Source organism: Dama dama, chromosome 5, assembly GCF_033118175.1.
Source record: "Dama dama isolate Ldn47 chromosome 5, ASM3311817v1, whole genome shotgun sequence".
Classification (NCBI taxonomy): domain Eukaryota; kingdom Metazoa; phylum Chordata; class Mammalia; order Artiodactyla; family Cervidae; genus Dama; species Dama dama.
In genome coordinates, this window is record NC_083685.1 from 29,010,467 (window position 1) to 29,037,438 (window position 26,972).

Here is a 26,972-nt window from a genome sequence, read left to right on the forward strand (position 1 = left end):
ATGGTATTTGTCTTTCTCTGTCTGACTTGGTTCACTTAGTATGATAATCTCTAGTTGAATTCATGTTGCTGCGCTACTTTCATTATTTCATTCTTTTTTGTGGCTGAGTAGTATTCATATGTATTTATATATATGTGTATATATCTTCTTTATCCATCCCTCTATTGATGGACTTTTATGTTGTTTCCATGTTTTGGCTGCTGTGAGCAGTGCCGCTCTGAATGCAAGGGTGCATGCATTTTTTTTGAATTATAGTTTTGTCTGGGTAAATTCCAAGGAGTGAGTTTGCTGGATCATATGGAAATTCTATTTTTAGTTTTCTAAGGAATCTCCCTACTGTTTTCTACAGTGATTGTACCAATTTGCAACCCCACCAATACTGCAGGAGTGTTCCCCTCTCTCCACACCCTCTCCAGCATTTGCTATTTGTAGACTTTATAGTGACGGCCATTCTGACTGGTGGGAGGTGGTACCTCACTGTAGTTGTGATTTGTATTTCTCTAAAAGGTAGTGGATAAACTGTGGAAAATTCTTCAAGAGATGGGAATACCAGACCACCTAACCTGCCTCTTGAGAAACCTATATGCAGGTCAGGAAGCAACAGTTAGAACTGGACGTGGAACAACAGACTGGTCCCAAATAGGAAAAGAAGTACGTCAAGACTGTATATTGTCACCCTGCTTATTTAATTTATATGCAGAGTACATCATGAGAAACGCTGGGCTGGAGGAAGCACAAGCTGGAATCAAGATTGCTGGGAGAAATATCAATAACCTCAGATATGCAGATGACACCACCCTTATGGCAGAAAGTGAAGAGGAACTAAAGAGCCTCGATGAAAGTGAAAGAGGAGAGTGAAAAAGTTGGCTTAAAGCTCAAGATTCAGAAAACTAAGATCATGGCATCTGGTCCCATCACTTCATGGCAAATAGATGGGGAAACAGTGGAAACAGTGGCTGACTTTATTTTTCTGGGCTCCAAAATCACTGCAGATGGTGACTGCAGCCATGAAATTAAAAGACACTTACTCCTTGGAAGGAAAGTTATGACCAACCTAGGCAGCATATTAAAAGGCAGAGACATTACTTTGCCAACAAAGGTCCATCTAGTCAAGGCTATGGTTTTTCCAGTGGTCATGTAAGGATGTGAGAGTTGGACTGTCAAGAAAGCTGAGCACCGAAAAATTAATGCTTTTGAACTATGGTGTTGGAGAAGACTCTTGAGAGTCCCTTGGACTGCAAGGAGATCCAACCAGTCCATCCTAAAGGAGATCAGTCCTGGGTGTTCATTGAAAGGACTGATGCTGAAGCTGAAACTCCAATACTTTGGCCACCTCATGGGAAGAGTTGACTCATTGGAAAAGATCCTGATGCTGGGAGGGATTGGGGGCAGGAGGAGAAGGGGACTACAGAGGGTGAGATGGCTGGATGGCATCACCGACTTGATGGACATGAGTTTGAGTAAATTCCAGGAGTTGATGATGGATAGGGAGGACTGGCGTGCTACAATTCATGGGGTCACAAAGAGTCAGACACGACTGAGCGGCTGAACTGACTAAAAAGTTAGTGGTGTTGAGCATCTTTTTCTGTGCCTACTGGCCATCTGTATGTCTTCTTTGGAGAAATGTCTATTAAGGTCTTCTGCCCATTTTTTGACTGAAGTTTTAGTCTTTTGTTGTTGAGTTATATGAGTTATTTGTATATTTTGGAGGTTAAGTCCAAATATTTTCTGTCATTCCATAGATTGTCTTTTCATTTTTCAATCATTTTCCTTGCTTCACAACAGCTTCTAAGTTTGATTAGTTCTTATTTGTTTATTTTCATTTTTATTTATATGCTTTGGGAGACCAATCCAAGAAAACATTGCTATGATTTATGTCAGAGGATGTTTTGCCTATGCTCTCTTCTAGGCGGTCACAGTCATTTTAAATCCACACCGAGGGAAGAAATAGTTCCTTAATTGATCTATGATTAGCAACATGAGTACCCCTTCTCTTTAAATTGGTGTTCTAATAGTGTCTTTTCTGTTTTTTTCTTGGGTATGTCATAATAATTACAACTGAGCAAAATTTACTTATTGATGACTTTTCCAAGTTTTATCAAATAGACTTTGCATAGTTCCTACTTGTATGACTAAATTTAAATATCAGCTAAAATGCATTTTAATTCTCTTGAGACTCCCATCTATGGGACTAAAGCAAAATATCAACAATAACAATACAAGAACAACCAATGAAAGACTACTTCATATAACAAGTGGCGATTTGTCACACCAAATAAATCAGTGAAAATGGATTGTGGAATGGCTGCTATGTTTATAGAACTTTGCTTGGAAAGGAAAATGATTTTGACAAACAAAAAGGTAACTACTCAGTTCCTAAATGTTCTAAATCTCATGATGGATAAGAGATCTTCATGTTGCTTTGGTTTTCTCCAAAGCAGAGCCTGAGGCAAGGGCTTGAGCAGGGGGAGCTTATATGGAAACTGGTCCCAGGAGGAGGTAGTGAGGAGTGGGGGAGGTGAGACAGGCAGGGAAGGGGGAAAAGCCAAAACCAAGATTCCTTACGGAGGTAGATAAGTTGAGGTTTCCTGGCGGATGTTTTGAAATGGGTGCAGGGTACTTTTTAGAATTATCTTCTGAAAAATAGAATGCTGGGTCATTTATCCATGAGAACTTCCATTCTTGACTCCCTATTTCCTTATCTGCACCATCTTTAACTGTTGAGCAAGAAAAATGGGAACAGGTGGTTTGTGGAGTAGGGTTGCGGGGGTTGTCCCAGTTCTAAGTGAGAGAAGGAAATGGGACATTCCACAGAAGATTACAGATGGTCTTTCAAAACCGATAGTGCGATGGTTGAAGGAATAAAGCAAATTTCCTTCACTTTCTAGATTTAGCCCAATACCAGTTATTGCCAATTCTTTTCTTTGCTCCATCATTCATAGGTTCCCTTTCTTCACCTAATCTTAGACCAAAGAAAGAACCAGAGACATTGGTTTTTAATAGTTCATTTTAAAAATACTTTTAATATTTTTAGGACATGTGCTATGCTGTGTTGTGCTTAGATGCTCAGTCATGTCTCTTCGAGACTCCATGGACTGCAGTCCGCCGGGCTCCTCCATCCATGGGGATTCTCCAGGCAAGAATATTTGAGTGGGTTGCCATGCCCTCCTCCGGGGGATCTTCCTAACCCAGGGATCAAAACCAGGTCTCCCACATTATAGGTGCATTCTTTACCAGCTGAGCTACCAGGAGAATCGTTTTAGGACATACCTGGGGACAAGGTTATTTTGCTACCCAAGTTTTCAGTGTTTTTACCTATAAACAGATGGGTGATTTGTAGTTTCCTTTGGGTCAAAAAATGGGCATGATTCTTGTCTTCTAAGCATGGTCATCAGCCAGCTTTTTGTCCAGCGTTTCCCTTCTGAAATTCATGTGTGCAGAGAGTTACGTGTGTGAGAACACATGATGAGTTTGGAAGACTACCACAAAACATTGTCTGTTCCCATAAGTCTGTCTTCTCTTTTCACCTTCTTTGATGTCTGAGGTTCTCACCATGAGATTTCTTGGAGTTAAAATTATCTTTCTACAATGTCTGTATAAACTGTCCAGTACATAAAATATATTTGGAGCAATAAGCACTGTATTGATTATAGAAGTTTTAAATCTGATCATGAAGAAAAAATTTTCACTATGAGGTAGGGATCAGCCTGACAGATTGATTTCCAAGTGGCAACATGTAAGTTTTAACAAGACACTGGCCAGAATACAACCAGTCCTAAAATTGCATTATACTTTCTATTGCAAAAATAAATAGGAATATTTGTGTGTGAGGGATCATTATTGTAATTACTGTCCTTAGGTTAACTTATGTGTTCTCTGATGCACTGAATCCACATTTTTGATTAATTAATTCTCATGTTGCATAAGTAACTGAATTGACCCTACTTAGAAGGTCTGAGGGCTTCCCTGGTGGCTCAGATGGTAAAGAATCTGCCTGCAATGCAGGAGACCCAGGTCTGATCCCTGGCTTGGGAAGATCCGTTGGAGAAAAAAATGGCTATCCACTCTAGTATTGTTGCCTAGAGAATCCTATGAACAGAGGAATCTGGTGGGCGACAGTCCATGGCATCACAAAGAGTTGGATGTGACTGAGTGACTCACACACACAAGATCCAAGTGGAATGTTATTTTAAAAAAGAAGAAAACTTTTTGCTTCTAAAATAATTTTTCTAATTCATAGTGAAAGAAGTTTCCTTATTTCTTTCACTAGTATAGAGACCAGTATGTGCAGAACAATTCTCAACCTTAAAGAGAATAGAATAGATTATTTAGCTGTACTCTTTGTAAACTCATAGCTAGTTAACCACGTGTAGAAAGAGGAGCTATTAAATATTCTCTGCTTCCAACCACTCCAGGCCAGGATACCAGGAACTATTTCTGTCTCTCCTGCTGACAAACCCCTGTCCTGGGAATAAGCAATTGCCAGATCTGTCTGTAAAAAGGGCTTCCCAGGTGGTTCAATGGGCTTCCCTTGTGGCTCTGCTGGTAAAGAGTCTGCCTGCAATGCAGGAGACCTAGGTTCAATCCCTTGGTTGGGAAGATCCCCTGGAGTAGGAAAAGGTTACCCACTCCAGTATTCTTGCTTGGGAAATCTCATGGACAGAGGAGGCTGGCAGGCTACAGACCATGGGGTTGCAAAGAGACAGACACAACTGAGGTGACTGAGCACATACACCTGTATATGTGTAAAACCCCCAAGGGAATATGGGGGCCAAGGATGTGGCTTACATGATTTCCAAGTTCTTATAACATTTTCATTCTGTTTATCCTTCTGTAAAACTGCATTAATGTTATGATTTATTATAATCATAAAATCAGAATTTTGTTTCCCTGGTAGCTCAGCTGGTAAAGAATCCGCCTGCAATGAAGGAGACCCCAGTTCGATCCCTGGGCTGGGAAGATCCCCTGGCGAAGGGAACGACTACCCACTTCAGTATTCTGGCCTGGAGAATTCCCATGCAATCACAAAGAGCTGGACACGACTAAGTGACTTTCACTTTCAAGATCTTTGAAACTACAGTTAATTTTAAACATCTTCATTTCTTTTGGTGAAGTTGATACATATACATGTTAATTTCCCCATATCACAAATTAGTCAGTGGTAGGGCCAAGAATGGAAATGAGGCTTCTGACCTCTAGCGACTCTGGTGAATTAGACATCAACTGACCATTGAGATAAATAGGAAAAGCCATCTCTGTGTGGTTCTTTGTGCACTGTAGCAATGGATAGGGAGGATGGAGTTCCTGCTCTGGCTCCATGGACCTCAAAGCAACAGTTAGAACTTAGGCCAATCAATAATATTTTCTAGAAAGAATACTTTCTCGTGGGCATGCTTTGGAACTCCAGTTATGTTATTACTGTTTTAAAATTATCTGCAGACAAAGTGGGTTGACTCCCAGTACCCAGGCATAGTCAGTATGCCCAAGTGTCAGTAAATTAATAATATGCATTTAAGTTCTAATACAGTACAGCAGCCTGACTGCTGCTAATTATTAGATGAGATTCAGACCAGAAAAACTTTGAAAAGGGGCTGAAATTGGGGTTTAAGCGTGAATCCTGCCTCTATTGATTAATGAATTTATTTCACCAGAGACATTCAAGGTCTTTCTTTGGCTTTGGAGTTGTAAGAATATCTAAATCTAAGACCAAGAGAATAAATATTTGTTTTTTTTTTTAAATATTTGTTTTTTTAACAAGCTCATTCTTTAATACATTCTAACACTATGCAAATGTGTTCTTGGAATAGATTAGTTAAATCTTCGGGTTTTTAAACTTTGCCTCTCATCGATTTATTTACTGCTTGTTACTTTGGATGTGACAGCAGAACTTAGCAAGTCAAATACTGTTGGCAGAATACTCAGGTCAATAGCAAACAAACTGCCCCAGACATAAATCCACTCTACAGTTTGCCAAAGTTCAGCTTCTGTACCAACTGAAACAGAAGTCCCACCAGGAGATGCAAAGGGGCTGATTGGCTGGGGCAGGGAGGGCAGGGTACATAAAAAGCAGCTGTGGACCATCTGGGAAGGTCAGCCTCATCATCCAGCTATAGTCAGAGCCCTGGGCTTCCCTGACATCTTCACCATGAGTGGGTGCCCCTTTGTAGGAAACAACTTTGGGTGAGTATTTACCTCTATCCTGAGTATGGTAAAGCTCTTAAGAGTGTCAAATAGGAACAGTAATTTCAGAATTTCAAGAGCAAGTGTGAAAACTGTCAGCCTTCTCCCACTGTTTAATCAGCTACTTTGAAAAGTTAGGAATAAGAGAATTCTTGTCGCTCCTATTACTCAGTACTGTGATTTCTCAAGCTCTATTTTTGCCCCCTTCACTTTTTTCACCTGCAGATATGCTTTTAAACCACTCTCTGCACAAGACAATGAAGAAGACAAATCACAGGCCGGTGTGAATAGAGCCCGGAAAGGAGGACTTATCTATGGAAACTACCTGCAAGTAAGTGGCAGGGTCCTTACAAGGATTATCTGTCATTTTTAGGCCCTAAACTCAGCTACGTGACATTTTCATATTTGGAGATTGTTTTGTGTTTTTGCATTTGGGCTTCCCTGGTAGCTCAGCTGGTAAAGAATCCACCTGCAATGCAGTAGACCCCGGTTTGATTCCTGGGTCAGGAAGATCCCCTAAAGAAGGGATCGGCTCCCCACTCCAGTATTCTTGGGCTTCCCTGGTGGCTCAGCTGGTGAAGAATCTGCCTGCAATGTGGGAGACCTGGGTTTGATCCCTCTGTTGGGAAGAGACCCTGGAGAAGGGAATGACTACCCACTTCAGTATTCTTGCTTGGAGAATTCCATGGACGTTATAGTCCATGGGGTCATAAAGATTCTCAGTCACCAAATAGTTTTATGGATCTAAAGATATCTCTTTTTATACAAATGTATGCTTTTTCGAGCATACATTTTTGTTAGAAAATTCTAAAGACTTGTATGTGAAGTTTTACCTTCCTGACAAAAGTACAATAACGGCAGAGAAAGCATAAATAACTGGCTGGCATTGCATGACCTGTTCACGTGAGACCTGGTTACTAAATCCCAGCCTAGAATTGCAAATGTAGCCAGACAGCTTCTCTTTTAAATTCTTTATTGTGAAGTGGAAATGTTGAAGACACAAGTTTGGAAGAAAGAAGGGTGTTACAAAGAGGTATTTGAACATTATTTTATCTTTTTTTTTTTTTTTTTTGGCCACTTGGCATGTGGGAACTTAGTTCCCTGACCAGGGATTGAACCCTCACCTCTTGCAGTGAAAGCATGGAGTCCCAACCACTGGACCACCAGGGAACTTGCTGGAGATTATTTTTAAGATGTGAAATGATTAGAGTCCTTGATGACTTTGTTGATGGGTTTCTAAGGATGAGCTGATAGGCAATGTTAAGACCTTCTTAGAACTGACTCTTTAGGAGAATAAAAGAACAGCAGACACACAGTAGGCTAAGCAAGTTATAGAGCCTTTATGGCACGGGCTTCAAGAGATGGAAGGGATGTGATTTCTCAGTGAGGGTAATAGTATATATTTGGATAGATTTCTGGGCTTCCCCAGTGGCACAGTGGTAAAGAATCCACCTGCCAATGCAGGAGACTCTAGAGACTCAGGTTCAAACCCTGGGTTGGGAAGATCCTTTGGAGGAGGGCATGGCAAACCACTCCAGTGTTCTTGCCTGGATAATCGCATGGTCAGAGGAGCCTGGTGGGCTACAGTCCATTTGGTTGCAAAGAGTCAGACATGACAGCACACACACATACACAGATATAATTTCTTCTGAAAAGAATAAAACTCATAAATTCAACTCACTCCTTGTGAAGAGACATTAATTGTTTAAAAGAAAGTAGATTGGTTCCTGACTATTTGGTAGACTTCTCTTTATAGTATCATATTCTATTTATTAAAGTTGGTAAAAATCAAGTTTTGCAATTTCAATATCAGTCTTTTTGTAATCTTTTTTCCAGTTTTATTGAGATATAATTGACATATAACTTCACATAAGTTTAAGTTGCCTACATGTTGACTTGATTACACTTACATACGGCATAGTGATTGCTACCAGAGCATTAACTAATGCCTGCATCATGTCACATAATCACCTTTTTTTTTTTTGTGGTAATAACACTTAAGATCTAGTATATGATGCATTGTTATTAACTACAATCACTATGGTGTACATTAGATCCTAACTGTAACTTATTCATCATGTAAATAAAAGTTTCTACAAAATCAGTTTTTCTATTTTTTTTTTTTTTTTGTTTGAAGTTGGAAAAAGTTTTGAATGCACAGGAGCTTCAAAGTGAAATAAAAGGAAATAAAATCCATGATGAACATCTTTTTATCATAACTCATCAAGGTAAGTTGCACACAGGGTTGAATAGTTAACTATTCATAGTAGTTTCCCATTAGTAATGAGGAAAGTTACGACACTTTTAACTGTAGAACGGTGGAAAAGTAAAGGATCACATTTGTTAGGATGCTTGCAAATGCTCTGCTGTCAGATAAATTATCATAGGTCCTCCTTCTGGGATTTATTACAGTCTTCTTTCTGTTACCTCATTATTTATTGGATCAGGTAGGACTTTGTCCTTAATCCGAAGAGACTTTTTATCTCTTGGAATTCACAAAGAATCTGAAAGTTAAGATGTCACTACTTGTCAACTCAGAGCTGTTTTCAAGAAATAGATCACTCACATTTACTGTAACTTTACATGTCCTACAGAAATCTGGTATGAAACAGGAATATAAATTTTATCTAAAACATGTATTCATTCTCTCCAGACTTCTAACCTCTGGGAAGTGGTTTTTTTAACATAGGAGTCCCTGACTTTGGAAGTTTAGGAATTCTCAGAACTCTTTGAATTGTATGCAAGATTTCACAAATATGTGTCTTACAGAACTCTGTTACCCCAAAACATTAAGATTTACTCTAAATCCTTCATGTTATAGTACTGTCCTCTGGTTGATCATGGCCCCGTGTCTCATGCTGATCAGTGCTAAATTTCTAGACGTTTCTTTGTCTTATCAATTCTTTCTATATTTTCCTCAAATGATTGTTTTCTTCACTGACTGGCTAATATAATCAACTCCTTTGAGGAAAAAAAAAAAGGAAAATAATTGACTTACTGTGTTACTTCTTCTGTTTTTTATGTTGACATTCTGTTGGTGGCTTATACCAAGACAAAATCAATGAGGGCAGAATGACAGCAGGTCAGCATACATCTAGAATCAGAAATCTATTTTGAATCCCATCTCTACCATTAAAGATGATGCAACCTCAGTCTGATTTCTGGACCAGTAATTCTCTCCATTTCCCCATCTGTACAATGGGAAGAATGATTACATCTTCTCATTCACAGAGCTCCTGTGAGGATGACATGAGATAAAGTGTGTTACACACTTGGTTCAAGGTACACCATGCAATGAGCTCATAGTAAATGGTAGCTTGCATCATTTGATGGAGAAACTTTCCTTCCATCAGAACACAAGGTCAGCAGGTCACAGGACCTGCTACCCAAAGTCAAACTTGAAAAATTGATAAATAAACTGATCAAAAAATATTTGATTTGCTCTTTTTGTCTAAAGATGGAAATTCGATTTCTAAAGTCTCCTTAGCTCTAATTTAAAGGTATAATTTTATTCTCTTCATTAGTACAGAAGCACAGCCTTTGCCCAAACAGAATGCATGAGCAATCATTAAAATGATTCATTTCCATGTTCCCTTAATGACTATGTTTGCTGTTTAATTTATCTATTTATAAAATAATCACCCAGTGTTTATCTTATCTCACACATTATGCCAGGAGCTGAGGGAAACTGATGAATATGACAGAGTTTCAGCCTATTCATAGCTTGTTCTCCCTGTAAAGTCTAAATCTCTAGAAACAAAAATGTTGTCATACTCATTGGGGTGCGTGCATGCACGCTTAGTTGCTCAGTGGTGTCCAACTTCTGCGACCTTATGGACTGTAGCCCACCAGGCTCCTCTGTCCATGGGTTTATCCAGGCAAGAATACTGGAATGGATAGCCAGTTCCTTCTCTACAGAAACTTCCCAACCCAGGGATCAAACCCATGTTGCAGGCATCAAACTTCTGTATTGCAGGCAGATGCTTTTCTGTCTGAGCCACCAGGGAAGCCCATTCATAAGGTTAATGAATATTAATATCTCACTTTATAGATATTCAGTATTACTTCTGCTTCTCCACACACCTCCAGCTTCCACATGGGAAGATAAGATTATTTGCTATATCCCAAAAAGACATTTACAATATTTTGTTGAAAGAAATCAGTTCGAAAATAACATAAAGCATATAGATAACATACCTGACATATTAAAACATTCATTAAAAGGAGGCTATTTTAACTTGATCACTAATACTTGTTTGTAGCATAAAATAGGACTATGTTGGCATTTACTGACTTTTAAATTACATTTTTATTTCTCTTTCAATGTGTTAGCCTTGTCTTTCATATAATTATGGTCAAAAGGCTCCTGACTGATGATGATCTTCTCCTTGCAGCTTATGAACTCTGGTTTAAGCAGATCCTGTGGGAATTAGACTCTGTTCGTGAGATCTTTCAGAATGGCCATGTGAGTTGCTATGTCACTATATTGCTTTCATACTTTTCTTTGAGAGTGTAGAAAATATTATTAATGGGAAAAGCTTAACACCAAATGGTGGAATTAGTATTTAAGGGGAAAAATGTTTGTAGTGTAGAGAGTTTAGTCATGTTCTTCCAGTGTAATTATCACCATGCCCTTGCTTTAAGATTCCTTTCAAATTTTATTTTCAAGTCCTTTGTTTAGAAATCAATTTTTTTCCCCTGCAAAAAGTTGTTACGAATGATGGCGGATTGCCAGGACAGCTAATGTAGATTTTTTAATAAATAGCTATCAGAATTGTATTTCTAATGAATGTTTGCTATGGGAAGATAGGAGCAATGATGAGGGAGGTGAGACAGGAGGAGAGGTGGAGATAGGGAAAGAGAACAGACAAGAGAGGAGGATGAGCCAGAAGAGGATGAGGAGGAACAGGGTGGGCGGAGGAAGAGTCAGAATCCTGGTGATGTTCCCTCAGCCTCCCTTCCAGCCCACTTCTTGCACACATACCTTCCTCCATCCTTGGAGGACCCAGGACACAGCCTTGTGTTCCCCAGCTCAGAGCCCTTGAGCCAAGGCGGCTGGGAAGGAGAGAACATTCATCCTCAGACAGTGAACATCATCCCCATCCATCTCCATGGCAACTCCTGCCCTTGGGACAGAACAGAGGAACCCAAGGGTCTGCTTAATCCTTACCCACAAGTCTCCAGGTTCTCCTAAACTTTATTCCTCAGAGCAAAACTAAGAGAGACATTTGCTTTGAAATCAGTGGGAGTTGTGTTCCAGAATTTACTTAAATTGAACTTCCATAGAATTTTTCTAGTTTTAAAGAAAAAGATGATTTTAATGTTGCAGACATTCCTTGCAAACAATTCAGAGTTGCCATTAGTTTAGCATCTACCTAAGGCACATTTTAATGCAAATGTTTTTCTTTAAAGTAGAGATAACATCCACAGGAGTGCATTGTTACTTATACTCTATTTAGTGTCTCCCAGAATTGAGGATTGATTACTCAAGTGTCTTGTTTCCTAACACCCAGGTCAGGGATGAGAGGAACATGCTGAAGGTGGTCACCCGAATGCATCGAGTGGTGGTGATCCTCAAACTCTTGGTCCAGCAGTTTTCTGTCCTGGAGACCATGACAGCCTTGGACTTCAATGACTTCAGGTGTGCACGTGGCTTTGCCAGCATGCAGGGGTTACCCTTCCCTTCTGATGGGCTGGGGAGAACGAGCCTGCTGTTTTGTGTGGCGTTAAGGAGTCCCTCTGTCACTGTGAGCACGTGGGAGCCGTCGTCTCGAAGCATTTGAGTAGCTATTGAAAATATTTCGTCTCTTCCTTTTGCATATAGTCATAACAGAACCTATTAAATTCAATTCATCATGCATACCCTGGTTTTATCCCAAAAGGATTTTAGACAGCTTAGCATGGCTTAAAAGGCTGATACAATACACATAACTAAATTTAAATGATTAGAAACCAAAAGTACAAGAGAAACAGGAACGATATATAAAGAAGTCCCAAAACTGACAGTATAAGTTATGGACTGAACAATAAATATTATTTTTATATGTTTTTAATATTTTTTATATGTTTTAAAATTTTATTTTATAATTTTATATATATTTTATATTAGACTACAGTTAATTAATAATGTTGTGTTAGCATCAGGTGTTCAGCAAAGTGACTCAGTTATACATGTACATGTATCTATTCTTTTTCAGATTCTTGTCCCACTTAGGTTGTTATGGAATGTTTAGCAGTCAAACTATAAATTTTATAAGAAAACTTTTTTCATAATTAAGATTTGAGAAGAAATTTTAAGAGCATGGGGTGCAGAAGCAATGTCCTCTACATGGTTGGAAATCAAATGAAAAGAAGTGGAATTCCTTTTTAGTATATACTTAACAAATTGAAGTCTTAGTACCAGTTATAGGGAGACCATTTATAGCAATGTGAGGGCTGTGCCTGGTGGGAGTAACCACATTTTGTGATGCCCTGTTTTGTGCTAGGCAACACCCCATTCACTTCACTTGTAGAGCCTCACAGAGCTGAACTTTAAGAATTGAACTTTAAGGAGAAACTGAAGAAAATTTATAAAGGACTTTTTAGCACTACTGAATAAGTATTGCTCAATGTTCATCTGTCTTTATCTTGAGAAAAAACTTAGTATACACACATGCATGTACATGTATGCATGTGTATATATAAGTGCACATGTGAACATACATACACAGATATAAACACACATTGGTACACATAGGACCTTTCACAAACTATACAAACATCAGCCTACAGAGAGGATGATGGCTGGGTGCTCCTTGTCCTGATTTGGATCAAGTCCAAGTCACAGGTTCAGCCCCGAGCTGTTGCGTGTCTTTGCCTGGTGACACCTGCAGAATCACATGACCACCACCTTCCCTTCTCCCCAAGAAGGCAGTGTTACAGCGATTTACAATGTGCGCCTTCCCCTGCTCTTCTCTCCCGGGACCTGTTCTTAAAGAGAGTACTTATCCCCGGCGTCCGGCTTCCAGAGTCTGCAGTTCCGCCTGTTAGAAAATAAGATAGGGGTTCTGCAGAGCTTGAGGGTCCCTTACAACAGAAGACACTACCGCGACAACTTCGGAGGGAAGGACAACGAGCTTCTGCTGAAGTCGGAGCAGGAAAGGACGCTTCTGCAGCTGGTGGAGGTGCGTGCGCAGACGGGACGTTTCGCTCAGCACGTGTTGTTCACTGAGCTTCTGCGAGGTCCGGACTTCAAAACTCCTGTCGAAATGGGGTTGCATTTGTTGTAAATAAGAGAAGAATGAATTTATAAAAATACTTCAACTGGTAAATTCCACTAATTAAAATATTAAGAACTCTCTTGAGAACTTCAGAGATATTTCTATAGTCAATGATTATTTAATAACCTCTATATTTTATTAAAACAATCCTTTTAAACATTCCTGCTAAGCAACTAGCATTGGGTTAGCTGGTTTTTAAATTGGGTACGGTTATTTATTTAATGAGCTTTACTTTAAAATATTCCGTAATTGAAAAGTTCCACAAGTTGAGTATGTTTCTTAATTAAACTACATCACTAAGGTTCATCACTAAGGTTCTGTCCTTCAGAATTTCCCCCAGTCATATCTAATTCTCTGTGGGTCTGTACATGGTCCTGAGGAATTATTAGTTTCTGCACAAGAAAATTATTAAATAAGGATGTACAGTCTTGATTTCCTGGACAAAGGTTTTACTTGGCAAATCAAACTTTTATCAAATTATGCTCTGCTCACTAATCCCCTGGGCATTTTAAATACAGATTTAGGTTAATATACTATTAATGCCACTTAATGGCTATAGACAAAGAATCACAAAGTTAAATTCAAAACCAAGAATAGGCTACATGAGAGTTCACAGAGATGCATGGACTCGTTTTTATTTCTAGATTAAAAATCCTGTGGAATCTTGAAATAATTGAGTAGCTAGCTGATTTCAAAGTTGCTAAGTACACAGTGTCCTTGCATTTAGATCAAATAAAATTATATATGTTATGATTCCTTCAGCTCCTAAGACATAAACTATTTTGAGAATAAACTAGTATACCTCATTAAAACAACATATACATATGTTCATAGATTTACAGAACAAAATTGGGATTTCTGTAATAATTTGTTAATAAAAAGTAAATTTTTAATATGATTGTCTTCTAGATTAGGAGAAAAAAACACTGCTGTTTTATAAATGAAAAAATTGAAGGGGAGAGGGGATGTAGCTCAGCGGTAGAGCATTTGACTGCAGAAATTGAAAGGCAAGAGAAATATTTACACACAAAAAGATTAAGGATGTATTGACATTTTCCTCAAAACCAGGAAAATTTTATATTTCAAGTTCACAAATGTTTGTTACAAAGCATTTTACATATTTTAAATTTTACAATGTATTCACTTGAAAAATATTTACTTCAGGCATGGCTGGAAAGAACCCCAGGTTTAGAGCCGCATGGATTTAACTTCTGGGGAGAGCTTGAAAAGAACATTGTCAAAGGTTTGGAAGAAGAATTCATGAAGATTCAGGTATTTCTGAAACCATAAGTAAACATAAGTTTACTACAGGAGAAGTTTTGGGAATTTTATTTTCTCTTAGTCTTTCATTTTCCTTATATTCTTTTTCTTTTACATGTGCATCTGCTTGGAATATATTGCACAAGTAATTTTATTGATGCATAATAAAAAATAAATGAAGGAGTTTATTGTAGGTAAGATTTTGAGGAGATGAGACTAATAGACATTTTTCATTTTAATTGAAAGTTTCATGTTATGATTGCTTCTAGACAGAAGTGGGCTCCCAAAGGACCAGTCAACCAATACATTAAGTCACGTTAACTTCCCCTTCACTCATGTGTGCTGAGTTCTTCCTATTGGCTGAGTTCTTCCTCAGACAATGGCAAGCTTCTCTCAGTTAAAACAATACCATTGATTCCTCAATTTCTCTCATGTTAAGGGCCCTCATCCTTTCTTCATGACCAAATTTTTGGAAGAGTTGTTTCAGTTCTGCATCTTGAGAGGTTATGTGCACCATGCAGTGTTATCACAGTCGTGGGTCAAATTCCCCTTCCCTTCTTGGTGACCGTGTAACATACCCTTCTGCTACCCAGTTCTCTTTGCTTCCCTCCCTTCATTGGCAAAATGTAAAATATGAGTATTTACCTCATAGGGATATTGTGAACATTACATTGCATTCAGATTTGCAGGGTATTTTGAAGAGCAGTGAGTGTAATTATTTCTTTTTCTCCATCTAATTCTCACCCTGGTTCAGTCTTCCTTCCTGTCATTCACAAATGACCCCCGTACGTAAATCCAATGGCCGTTTTATCTTCATGTTATTTCACTTCCTACTGGCTTTAATACTAATGACTACCTACACTTTCTTGAACATTTTCCCCCCATAGTTTTGGTATCAACATTTTGTCCTCACCTAGTTTTCTGACCCTTACTTCTCCAGCTCTTTCATGGGTTCATGTTTCTTTGTGAAACCAGTAACTGATGGAGATTCACAATGCATGGGCTCAGGTCCCTTGTATCCTCTTTTTCCTCTTCCACTGGGTGAACTTGTTTACACTTGCTGCTGCGGCATCTGCTTAGACACCGGTAATTCTTAATTGTTTACCTCTAGCTTATATGGCTCTTTGAATTTCAGATTCCATTCTTCTTTCTCAGATAACTCTTTCCCAGTCTTCAAGTCTTGGTTCAAGGAAAACTTCAGCAGGAGGGTCTTTCCTGACCTCTCTGCTACTATAAGTTGGGATGATATGACATTGCTCCTTTACTTCACTGCCCATGGTTACAATTATTTAAAATTTTTTTTTCAAAAAATTGAGGTATAGTTGTTTTACAATGTTGTATTGGTTTCTGCTGTAAAATGAGGTGAATCAGCCATATGTATACATACATCCCCTCTGTCTTGAGACTCCAAATCCCCCACCCCACCCATCTAAGTTATCACAGAGCGCCAGTCTGAGCTCCCTGCGTTACACAGCAGCTTCCCACTAGCTATCTGTTTTATAGTAGTGTGTATATAGGGTTTCCCAGGTGGCACAGTGGTAAAGAATCCTCCTGCCACTGCAGGAGATGCAAGAGAAGTAGGTTTGATCCCTGGGTCAGGAAGATTCCCTGGAGGAGAAAATGGCAACCCACTCCAGCGTTCTTGCCTGGAAAATCCCATGGACAGAGGCTACAGTCCATGGGATCACAAAAGAGTCAGACATGATTGAGTGACTGAACACAAACATGCATAGTGTATATATAATCCCAATCTCCCAATTTATCTCGCTGTCTGGCCCTCTGTTTCCAAACCTCCATGCCCACACATCTGTTCTTTACATATTCATCTCTATTCCTACCCTGCACTGTTTATAATAGCTAAGATCTGGCAACAACCTAAATGTCTATCAACAGAAGAGTGGATGAAGATGTGGTACATTTATAAAATAGAGTATTACTCAGCCATAAAAAAGGAACGAAATTAGGTCATTTGTAGAGAAGTGGATGCACCTAGAGTCTGTCATACAGAGTGAAGTAAGTCAGAAAGAGGAAAAATAAAGTATATTAATGCATATATGTGGAAAAATGGTACGGATGAACCTAGTTGTATGGTTGTAATTTAATAAGTTTTCACTGTTTCACCAGATAGAGATCAGGAGTCTCAGTTTTTCCTCACTATTTTTTCTCTATCACTAGCTGACATTTACTGAATAAATGAATAGTCCATTGGCCATACAAGACACACACATTCTGACCACATGATATGCTTGATCTGATAAATGGAAGTCAGCTGGAGTAACTGATTTTTGCTCTAAGTAATTGAGTCCTAAGTAGAGCATGTGTTGAAGGTAGGAAAATGCAAATTTCCTTAAACAAATCAATAAATATCGAATGAATAAAAATACAACGGTGAAAAATATCTAAGGAATTGTATTTATAGAATACTGCACTGAAGATAGATTTTCAGTAGAATTAGTAGTTTCTCTGACTAGGAATTCTTAACTTTTCCTAAGTGGAATTAATTTACTCCCTGTATTAAATAATTATTGTCTAAAATTAGACATTATTGATCACTCATAGTCACTCCAGTTTTGCCTGAGTTCATTTATCATGACATTTATGAAAAGAGTATTTGAGTTTAACAAATCATTTAAACTTAAACAAAAGGGTAGAACCAGTGGGCATGAGGGAGGGCCTGGCTCACAATTTCCAAGCTATACTCTAAGATGATACAGTGCATATATATCCTAGGGACACCTTTTCTGCACCTGGGCTAGTCTATTTCTCACAAGCAATATTTTCTAAAATAAGAATTTATTTTCTCTTGGGAATATTAATGCAGCTTTCCTCCCAAAGGCTAAGGAAGAGTCAGAGGAAAAGGAGGAACAAATGGCTGAATATCAGAAGCAGAAAGAGGTATTACTGTCCTTATTTGATGAGAAACGTCATGAGCATCTCCTTAGTAAAGGTAGGCATTTCTATTCAGAGGATCCTTCCCCTGGAACATAAGACTTTGAGACCAAAATACCAAACCCCACTTTGGGGGGATAAAATGGACATTGATATTTCCATTCATAGAAGTAAGGAATTTTAAAATTTATCTTACAAGTTATCTTCATCAATTTTTTCTTATTTTGAAAGTGACAAAGTATATTTAATAAACTTTCTAATTCTATAATTTAGTTGCATTATTTTCAGTGAGATATTCATAAATGATACAGGAACTAAGTATTTAGAGGAAAAAAGGTCAAGTCCTTTTGTCTGTGGCTGTTTATTGCATGATTTCTAGCTCTATTTAAAAGTTTTGAGAATTTAAAGTGTGTGTGTGTATACATGTGTGTATTATTTTGTCTTTTAAAATCTAATACTAAAATAATGTTTTAAATGATAGTTTTCCAAATTCGAGCTAAGGGATTAAATATTTAATTAACATTCACATTATTTTCTAAAAACATGAACAATTACTTAAGGTGATGATGCCAAATTAAGAGGAGGGCCTTAAATTATCTATTAAATTAAAAGTTGTTCCATGTCTTGCAGGAGAAAGACGGCTATCGTACAAAGCACTTCAGGGGGCCTTGATGATATATTTTTACAGGTAAAAACAAGTCAAAAGAAGAGAATTTGAAGCAAAAATTGAGGAGTAGATATAGATAATGTATCCAGTATAAAGCTTATACATTGCAATCATAGTTTTTAAAAAGTCATTTAGATTTGGGGGAAAGCTTAGAAAATAATTGTGAAGTTTCATGAGGTTTTTCTTTATTTTAAATAGTAAGAGTCCAATGTTATCCCTGTCATGGGTTAAAAACACACAGACACACAAGTTAATCAAATATCCTTTTCATTAAATTCTGTGACATTGTGTCCTAAGGACCAGAAGTTGAATCTATCTCAGAATCTTAGCCATGAAATAGGTTCTGTCATTTAATGACATTGTTATTCCTGTTTATAAAATGAAAAAGAATGAAGTAGAAGCACCATATAAATTGCTGTTCTGTTTGCTCTGCAATTTCAAGTCTAATTGTCATCACCGCCCACCATGTCTGAGGCCCATCTTTGTGTTTCATAAATTGAATGTGTCAGAGCAATAGATGCCATGCTGGTATAAAGCCAAACAAACAAACAAACAAAAATCTATGTTTACTGCATGTCTTACTTGAATTCATTTAGTTTTTCAATCCTCTCTCACCTACTTTTCAGAATGGCAGCAGCATAAAAAACAGTTTTGACTGTTTTCCTCAATTCTTAGTAAATATATGCCATTCAGGCTTATGTATCCTCTGCAGAAAATACACAGAGGGAGCTGATGAAGGAGATGAAAACAGAAATATATATATGTAAATAAAATTATATATATATGTATAAATTTAAGAAATATATAAAAATATACATATATATATTTTATTTTATTTATATATATTTATTATGTATATATGTATTAGAGGAAACTTTAACAGGCAGCCTTTGTTTTCACAGTTTAATATCCTTGCCTGGAAGAAGTTTCTGACTATTCAGTTCAGTCCAGTCGCTCAGTCGTGTCCGACTCTTTGCGACCCCCATGATTCGCAGCATGCCAGGCTATTACTGGCTAGAAAACCTGAGATGGTGTCTGTGTCTGCCTTTTATGAGAATGGGGGTGGGGTGTGACTCTGGTTATTTCATGTACTTCAAGGAATCTTCTAGAGTCTTTAAACACACACTGCAAGATGAATCGTGTTATCCCCTAAGCCTGGGAGAGTGATCAAAACTGTCACAGCTCCCCAGAGGCAAAGGGGATGTTGGTTTGGGGCCAGCAGATTGCAGAGTATGTGTTCTTTCTGACACTCTGGACTTGGCTGGACATGTTTATGGTCCAGATGATGATGGTGGTTTTGTTCCCTAGGGAAGAGCCCAGGTTCCAGGTCCCTTTCCAGCTCCTGACTTTCCTCATGGATGTGGACTCACTCATGACCAAGTGGAGATGTAAGCCCTTCCCCCCAACCTGACCCACAACCCTGCCTCCCTCCAAGCACCATTAGCCCTCTGTCCTCCACTTGTGTGTGTGTGTGTGTGTGTGTGTGTGTGTGTGTGTTGGGGGGGATGGGCTACTTTGTGAAAAAACAGCTCAGCAGTTTCTCTGAGGGCCACCCACCCAGTGCAAATGGCAGGCAGTTTTCAGAGCTCACATGTTCTTTGCGGGCCCAGGAAAATGTTGTGTTTGATCATCAGGAAGAAAAGTGAAGTCACTCAGTTGTGTCCGACTCTTTGTGATCCCACGGACTGTAGTCTACCAGGCTCCTCAGTCCATGGAATTTCCCAGGCAAGAGTACTGGAGTGGGTTGCCATTTCCTTCTCCAGGGGATCTTCCCGACCCAGGGATCGAACCCGGGTCAGACGCTTTACTGTCTGAGCCACCAGGGATCATCAGAAGGAAAAAGTAAACTTTAGGTCAAAGAACATGTTTTAATTCATAACAGTAATGTAGTCGTCTTTGTGTCAATGCAATTTGAAAATATAATGCCAGTAGATTTGTTTTAATGGAGGAAGGGCCCCATGAAGGCGATAGGAACAAGTGCTCATAAAAGTCACAGTGTGCCCCCACCCCCGCCCTGGCATCCAAGAGCTAATCCTAGGGAAGAGTGGATGCACCGCGCAGCGGGGACCAGGCGGAGCGCCGGGCAGTCTCCCCTTGACCTGCATTGGCTCACACACGAAGCTCCCATAGGGAATGATAAGGGGAGCCTTTTCGCAGAGGCAATAATAGTTCCGACCCCTCCTCCTCACGCCCCGGAGCTAATGTGTGTGTTCACCTAGATAACCACGTGTGCATGGTGCACAGGATGCTCGGCAGCAAGGCGGGCACCGGCGGGTCCTCTGGGTACCAGTACCTGCGCTCCACCGTGAGGTAAGCCGGCATTCCCCCTCACCTCCACGGGGCTGCCAGCGCCTGTTTCTCCACGGAGAGGTGCTTTATCTAGGCAAGACACTTACACTTGCTCCTGTCTGAACTGCTGGCAACACATTTATCCTTAAATTAAGGAATTCCTACAGAAGCTTCTGGAGATCATTGTAAACATCCTTATTTCCGGAAGGTCATCAATTGGATCCTGGGATGAGAGGGGGCAGGGTACCAATATTTTCATCACCCGTGAGGGAGGGAACCAAGTTAACCCAAGGAGAAGTGTTTTCAACTCATTCTCCCTCAGGTTTGGGCTAGACTAAAACAGGTATCATTAATATCACCAATGTCCTCTTGGCCAGATGAATGACACAGCTTGTTTACTGAAATGACTTTTACAGTATTAAAAACCACTTCCATGTCTCCAGAGTGCCCTTCTCATATTATTTACAAGGAAAGAGGGCAACATTTACTGAGCACTCAAAACATGCTAGAGAGATTTCAAGGACACTCATTTTCTTATTTAGTATTCCCAATGTTATGGATAGATAGATATATAGACACATCTGAAAACTGGAAAACTTATATGGCCCCTTGGGAAAGGAGAATCAGCTCGAGAATAAATGAGGTGTTCACATTTAATCTCTAAATTTCTTCAAAAAAGTTTTTTGAAGTATAGTTGATTTACAATGCTGTGTTAATTTTTGCTATATAGCAAAGTGACCCTGAAATTCTTTGTAATTCACCTATTTTCATCCCTAATCTTACCACCTGATTGACTAAATTATAAAATGCACAGTTTGTTTTCATTATTTTTATACATCTTCATTTTCCCAGGAATAAAAGTTAGATTGAATGATTCTAAAAATTTATTAGTTTGAATTTTTATAATCATTACACATTTTCTCCTTTCCTGGAAATAAATTCTGTGAGCATGAAACAATAAATGATCATAGAAAGTGAGCACACCCATCAGTGGTGGTGGGAATAGTGAATACAAACCACCTTCCTAGTGTGTCACTTTCTCATTAAATCATCACAAAGCCCTGGTGAGAGGAAGGGATTGTGGTTTTTATTTTATGAAGTTGGAAACCAAAACACCAAGCTTTGGACAACTTGACCAAAGTCACATGAGTTGCAAATGACAGCAAAATATGAACCCAAATTTGATTTTAAAGACAAGTGTTCTTCTGCAAGTGAAATACAAGTGAAAATAGTTGTCTAACAAACACAAAAGCAATCTTAAAAGTGAAAACAGCTCTTACAGACTTTTATTATATAATCTGAGATGCTGTTTCAATATATCAATGCACTCATGTCTATTACTTGGCGGCTACTTTACAGGTGGGAAATATTTTCCAGTGAACAACTGGGAATTTTATTTGCTTTCAATTTACTGTTTTGCATCCCACCCCTTTAAAAGTCAGAAACAGGAACACATCCTTATCTTTATGAAGGTAGCATGACAGTAATAACTCTAGGTTTTGTTCTGGCCCAGTCTGGTCCTGATCACTGAAACACGTAATATTGTTTTATGGACATAAACTTTGGATATGGAATAAAAATGAAGCAATCTTAATACTAACACTACTTGATATGTACTACACATAACATATATAATATGATAGAATATAGAAATTTATGGTAAAATATCATTATTTGAAAATTTTAAAAATCTTTCATATCAATAATTCTAAAACATCTGTATATATGTGTTTTTCCAGTGATAGGTACAAGGTATTTGTAGATTTATTTAATCTCTCAACATATCTGGTTCCCCGACACTGGATTCCGAAGATGAACCCAGTCATTCATAAGTTCCTTTACACGGCTGAATACTGTGACAGTTCTTACTTCAGCAGTGATGAATCAGATTAAAATCATCTGCAAAAATCCATGAAGAATATTGCTTTCTCAGTCTGCATTTTAAAATTTTCTATGAATTTTCATGTCTATACAGAGTCCTAATGTAATATATGTACTTACATATATATATACATATATAGCATATATTAAACATATAGCACTGTAGCGCTGATTCAAACCTAGAAATAATTTTATCATCTCATGTTTGTGATAACAGACTAAACACTAAGATAAGAAATTCGGTTAAATTATAATAGTGTACATAGTGTGTTTTCCTGTTAAAAACAATATCCTAGTACTTATCTTAATGTAACCATGTAATGTAATGGTTATCTCATTTCAAACTTTGTAAGCTTGTAAACTTCAGCTGTTTCAAATATTTTATGCAATAAAATGTGTCATTCTGTACAAAGAGGTGTTCAGTCAAACATTTTTGCAAGTATTAAAATTGTTTTTGACGTGTATTCTTTTGGAAACATAGATTGCATTTGTTAGGACTCTTGGTGACCAAGGACAGAAATCTATCTGAAACTTACCTCGAGGGGTTCACTGGGCAGTTACTCCAGGAGATCCTATATGTGAGAAGAGTTTGGAAAACTTGGAGCCCCCAGGCATGGATGCGGGCCCTGGAGACCTCAGTTCCTGGCACCTGGGGGGAACTTGGTCTCACCTCTCTTTCTCAGTAGGGGTTGGCCTTGCTCTTCCCAGTTCTGTCCTCAGGCTGCATCCAGGCTTTAGCACCTCTAGACTCCCAGAGGGAAAAGTACTCTTCCCAGCCCCAAGGCTCATGGTCTGGGAGGCAGAGCGCACCCTAAGGCACGGCAGAATTGAGGTGACCAGGGGTATTCTTTCCAGAAAACAGGAGACAGATAAACTAAGAAATGACCAAGTTCATTTGTCATGAAAAGTGTGAGACCCAGAGTTTAGATCAGACAGGATTTCCTTTCTTCTCTTTCTAGGATGGCCTGGCAATACTTAGTGGAACTTCTGTTATGAAAATATTATAAAAAAATTTGGGATGTAGAGTAAACTTGACCTAGGGTGATTATCTCTGTAAGAAGCAAGTTCTTGATGGAACTGAACTATTCTTTGGTCTCAATTGCAACTTTTCTTATAAGAATCATACTGTCTAGTTTATCTCTAAATTACATATAATTGCTTTTGCTGTATGTGTGTGTGTATACTTATGTAGTACCTGATGGTGGTTAGGCTGAAAAATCCAAAGACAAATAGCATGGTGGCCAGTGGTAGTCCCTTAAGTTTGATAGTAAATGCATCTATTAATTACCTATTTTGATACAATGAGGTTAATGCCCAGTTTCCTATCTGTTTAATGGGGACAAAGTTTACAATTTTTGCTTTCTCTCATGAGGTAGTGAAGAAATATGTTAATGGATGTTCTGTCACCAAGATGCCTTGGAAGTTTGAAATAAATGTTATTTGTCAAGACTTATTCTTTTAATAAGTAATCTTATTTAATTATTTTTATCTCGTTTCTTGGTGTGCTAGGTTATACAGCTGTAAGTGTTTTTTTCAAATGATGTATCACTAATTCTTATGTAAATGTCAAAACCACTTATGTACTATGGGTGCATACTCAGTCGTGTCCGACTCTGTGCAACCCCATGGACTGTAGCCCACCAGCCTCCTCTGTCCATGGAATTTTCCAGGCAAGGACACTGGATTAGGTTGCCATTTCCTACTCCAAAACCACTTAGAATGCCTCATTTAAACTTGCTTCTAGTGTCTACAATGCACTTTTAATAATTCTTAAATAAATCAAGAAATCATGGCTGCCCAATTTAGTATTCACTCTGAGATCCCAGTGAAATCACATCCAGGAACATCTTGATGTTTTTCATTATGACTTCTACTAAATACATGACGATTTCATTGCTCTGCTCTTGGCCTCACTGGGTGAGTGCCCAGCAGCTTGTCAGAGCTGGACCCCAGCACACACCCACGTGGAATAGTAGCTGGTGAGACTGAGAAGCCAGTGCAAGAGTTAAAGCTTAGGCAGGCAGTCCAAAGCCCCTAAAGGAGGAGGTGAACAGTCTTGCTCATGCAGTCCTTAAGCCTTGTGCAACAATATATCTTGCCTGAGATACATATTTAGGTCTGGAACTAATGATCACACAGCACAATGTCTTATTCATGGAAGTGCTTTTCTTAGGCTCTATGTTAATGATTATGATTGTAACAGATCTTGCCTGGGAACCTGTTTCTCAAGACTTGTACCCCTGATTGCACAGAAACAATATTTCTTCCCCAGAGAGGTTGCCCTGAACCTGTTCTCCCTGGCTAATCTTGTACCAAAATTATCTCAGGATATATGCCTTGGGAAAGGGTCTCGTAGAACTAGGACAACCTTGAGGCATTCTTTTCATCTACTCTTAGCAGATAGTTGAGAAGTATGTAATGTCCCGCTTAAACTACTGAGGCAGGTACTCTCCTGCTCCCTTCGAGTGCCTCTTGCTGGAAGCTTTCTCTATATTTGTTACTTTAATAAAATCTACACAAAGCTCTGAGTGATTGAGATGGTCTTTGGTCTCGGAGTTAAATCTTCTACTTCGGAGACCACGAATCCGGCAGCACCATTTACCATAAGCTATCATCTTGCGGGCTTGTCCGGGATCTTTAAGACAAGGTAAGAATACTCAGAGCTGGGACTCTTTTACTCTTTTATTGTAAAGTTTCTACTTTACTAGCTCAGAAGCATATGAACCAAACTTCTTTTCCCCAGTCAGCTTTTCCTTGTCCCTCTGACCATTTCATAACTGCCTGGGGAATTTAAATTACTAACCTAAACTGTTGAATCATAGACTTTCAAGGGACTTGCAATCCATACTGATACTGTGTACTATTACTTAGACCCCAAATTTGGATTGACAGTCACAAAGCACTTACGCTTGTTAGAAGCCAAAAGTTACACTTGGCTTGTCTTTTCATGCACTGCAGACAGAAGCACGTTCAAGAGCTGGGTGGAGCTCTGACTCCAGGAATATCTCAGTATAAATGCTCTCTGAGCTGCCTGCCTTGGGGGTCAGCGACCTGAAAGTGAGTTCTTGTCATGGCTGTGCCTCCAGTCCATATGGATGGAGGCTCTGCTGGCAACTGTGAGATTTCTGAGGACATAGGTTGGGAATTCTAGGATCTGGTCAGATTGGAAGTGCAATGGGCTTCTTCCTTGGGTAAGGTTGGCTCCTAGTGGGCCAGAGTATGCTCTCTGCTGGCTTTTGTCTCAACTCCTTAGATATTCTTCTGCGGAATCTGTGGAAATGAACTGGAAGGATTGGCCCTAATAGCTCAAGGACAAAAATCACTTTTTCCTTGCTGGCTGGCCCTTCACCACCTCTTTTTTGTATCACATATCACCCCAGGTGGCATCAGAGGAGGAGCAAAAAATCAAGCCAAGGTTTTAATGGTGAGGACCTGGATATCAATCTGAGATGCCATCAGGTCTACCCCTAGTGCATCTCCACCCCACCTTAGTGGTAGAATGGGGAGGGATGGTAATGACATACCTGCGTTGGTAAGAGACAGGTTAACTCCGGCCAGGGAAGGAAGCTTAGGTGGAAGACCTGTCTCCACCCCCATCTAGAGCAAGGAGGGATGCCTCCCATAGAAAAAAACCATGACACTGGGTGCCCTTTTTTCTCTCTTACAGATGGGAACTAACAGTTCCAGAACCACCCCTTTGAATTGTATCTTGAAAAACTGGGATAAATTTGATCCCTGGAGACTAAAATATCCCTTATACACAGGGTTTCTTTGTTTTAAGGAAGACCTCACCTCCCCGGAGAGACACTTTCTGCCTGGACAACATCTTATCAGTCAAGTCTACCCCTGTCATCAGAGCCAACTAGAACACTCTCTGGTTTAAAGTTTAGCTATGAAACTATGACTACAAAAAGGAGAGATGACATTTTTGACACTGAATGGCCATGATATTCTTTAGACCCCAGAGAAAACTGGTTAAAATGAAATCTTTTGAAATTACAGAACTGGTTCTTAGGAAAAAGCTGGCTTGTTAAAATACTTTTTTTGGAGGTCTGATCCTGCCTGAGAAACAAATCATGCCTGGGAGAAAACCTGAAGTTAACTCTTATCATGTCCTTGAGATACACAGCCCACTCTGTCTGGGACTCTAGCCATAAGCAAATTGGTAGAACTTCAGGCCAAGGAAAAAAAGGCAAAGAGACATTTTAAATTTTAAGTGGAAAACTGTGAGGTTTCTGTCGGTCCAGATTTATGTGTGTCTCAGTGTGTATTTCCATCCTTGACAACATTGCTAAAGGCTAATTGGTCAATGAGCTCTATTTGATTGGCCTGAAGAGAAGTAAGCGCATACATATCAAACACTTCTAAATTCAATAAATTAAACTAAAATGAATTTCAGGCTTGTGTGAACTGGGAAATATTCACTATTGAATTGATACCTGGTATTGATGTTTGTTTATTGATCTAATTAACATAGACAGTGTGAAGATACTTTTGCAAATGATATAGCTTTGGGTGATCTATATTTACCAACCTACAAAATGATG

General features: G+C 38.9%; 1 protein-coding gene across 1 annotated transcript; it reads left to right on the forward strand.

Annotated features, from left to right (window-relative positions):
* The first annotated feature begins 6,145 nt into the window (after positions 1-6,145).
* Positions 6,146-22,437, forward strand: TDO2 (tryptophan 2,3-dioxygenase). Its single transcript, XM_061140876.1, has 12 exons — positions 6,146-6,180; positions 6,406-6,511; positions 8,318-8,408; positions 10,575-10,645; positions 11,694-11,821; positions 13,157-13,343; positions 14,604-14,711; positions 17,535-17,646; positions 18,219-18,276; positions 19,564-19,643; positions 20,475-20,565; positions 22,284-22,437. The coding sequence occupies exons 1-12, from the start codon at positions 6,146-6,148 to the stop codon at positions 22,435-22,437; spliced, it is 1,221 nt and encodes a 406-aa protein (XP_060996859.1).
* Positions 22,438-26,972: the final 4,535 nt, after the last annotated feature.

What these genes read in the sequence shown, in the direction of transcription:
- TDO2 (XM_061140876.1), top strand. Translation starts at nt 6,146, where the DNA reads ATGAGTGGGTGCCCCTTTGTAGGAAACAACTTTGG. An exon ending in TTTGTAGGAAACAACTTTGG is followed by an intron (nt 6,181 to 6,405) that starts GTGAGTATTTAC and finishes TTTCACCTGCAG; the next exon opens with ATATGCTTTTAAACCACTCT. An exon ending in ACTCATGACCAAGTGGAGAT is followed by an intron (nt 19,644 to 20,474) that starts GTAAGCCCTTCC and finishes GTGTTCACCTAG; the next exon opens with ATAACCACGTGTGCATGGTG.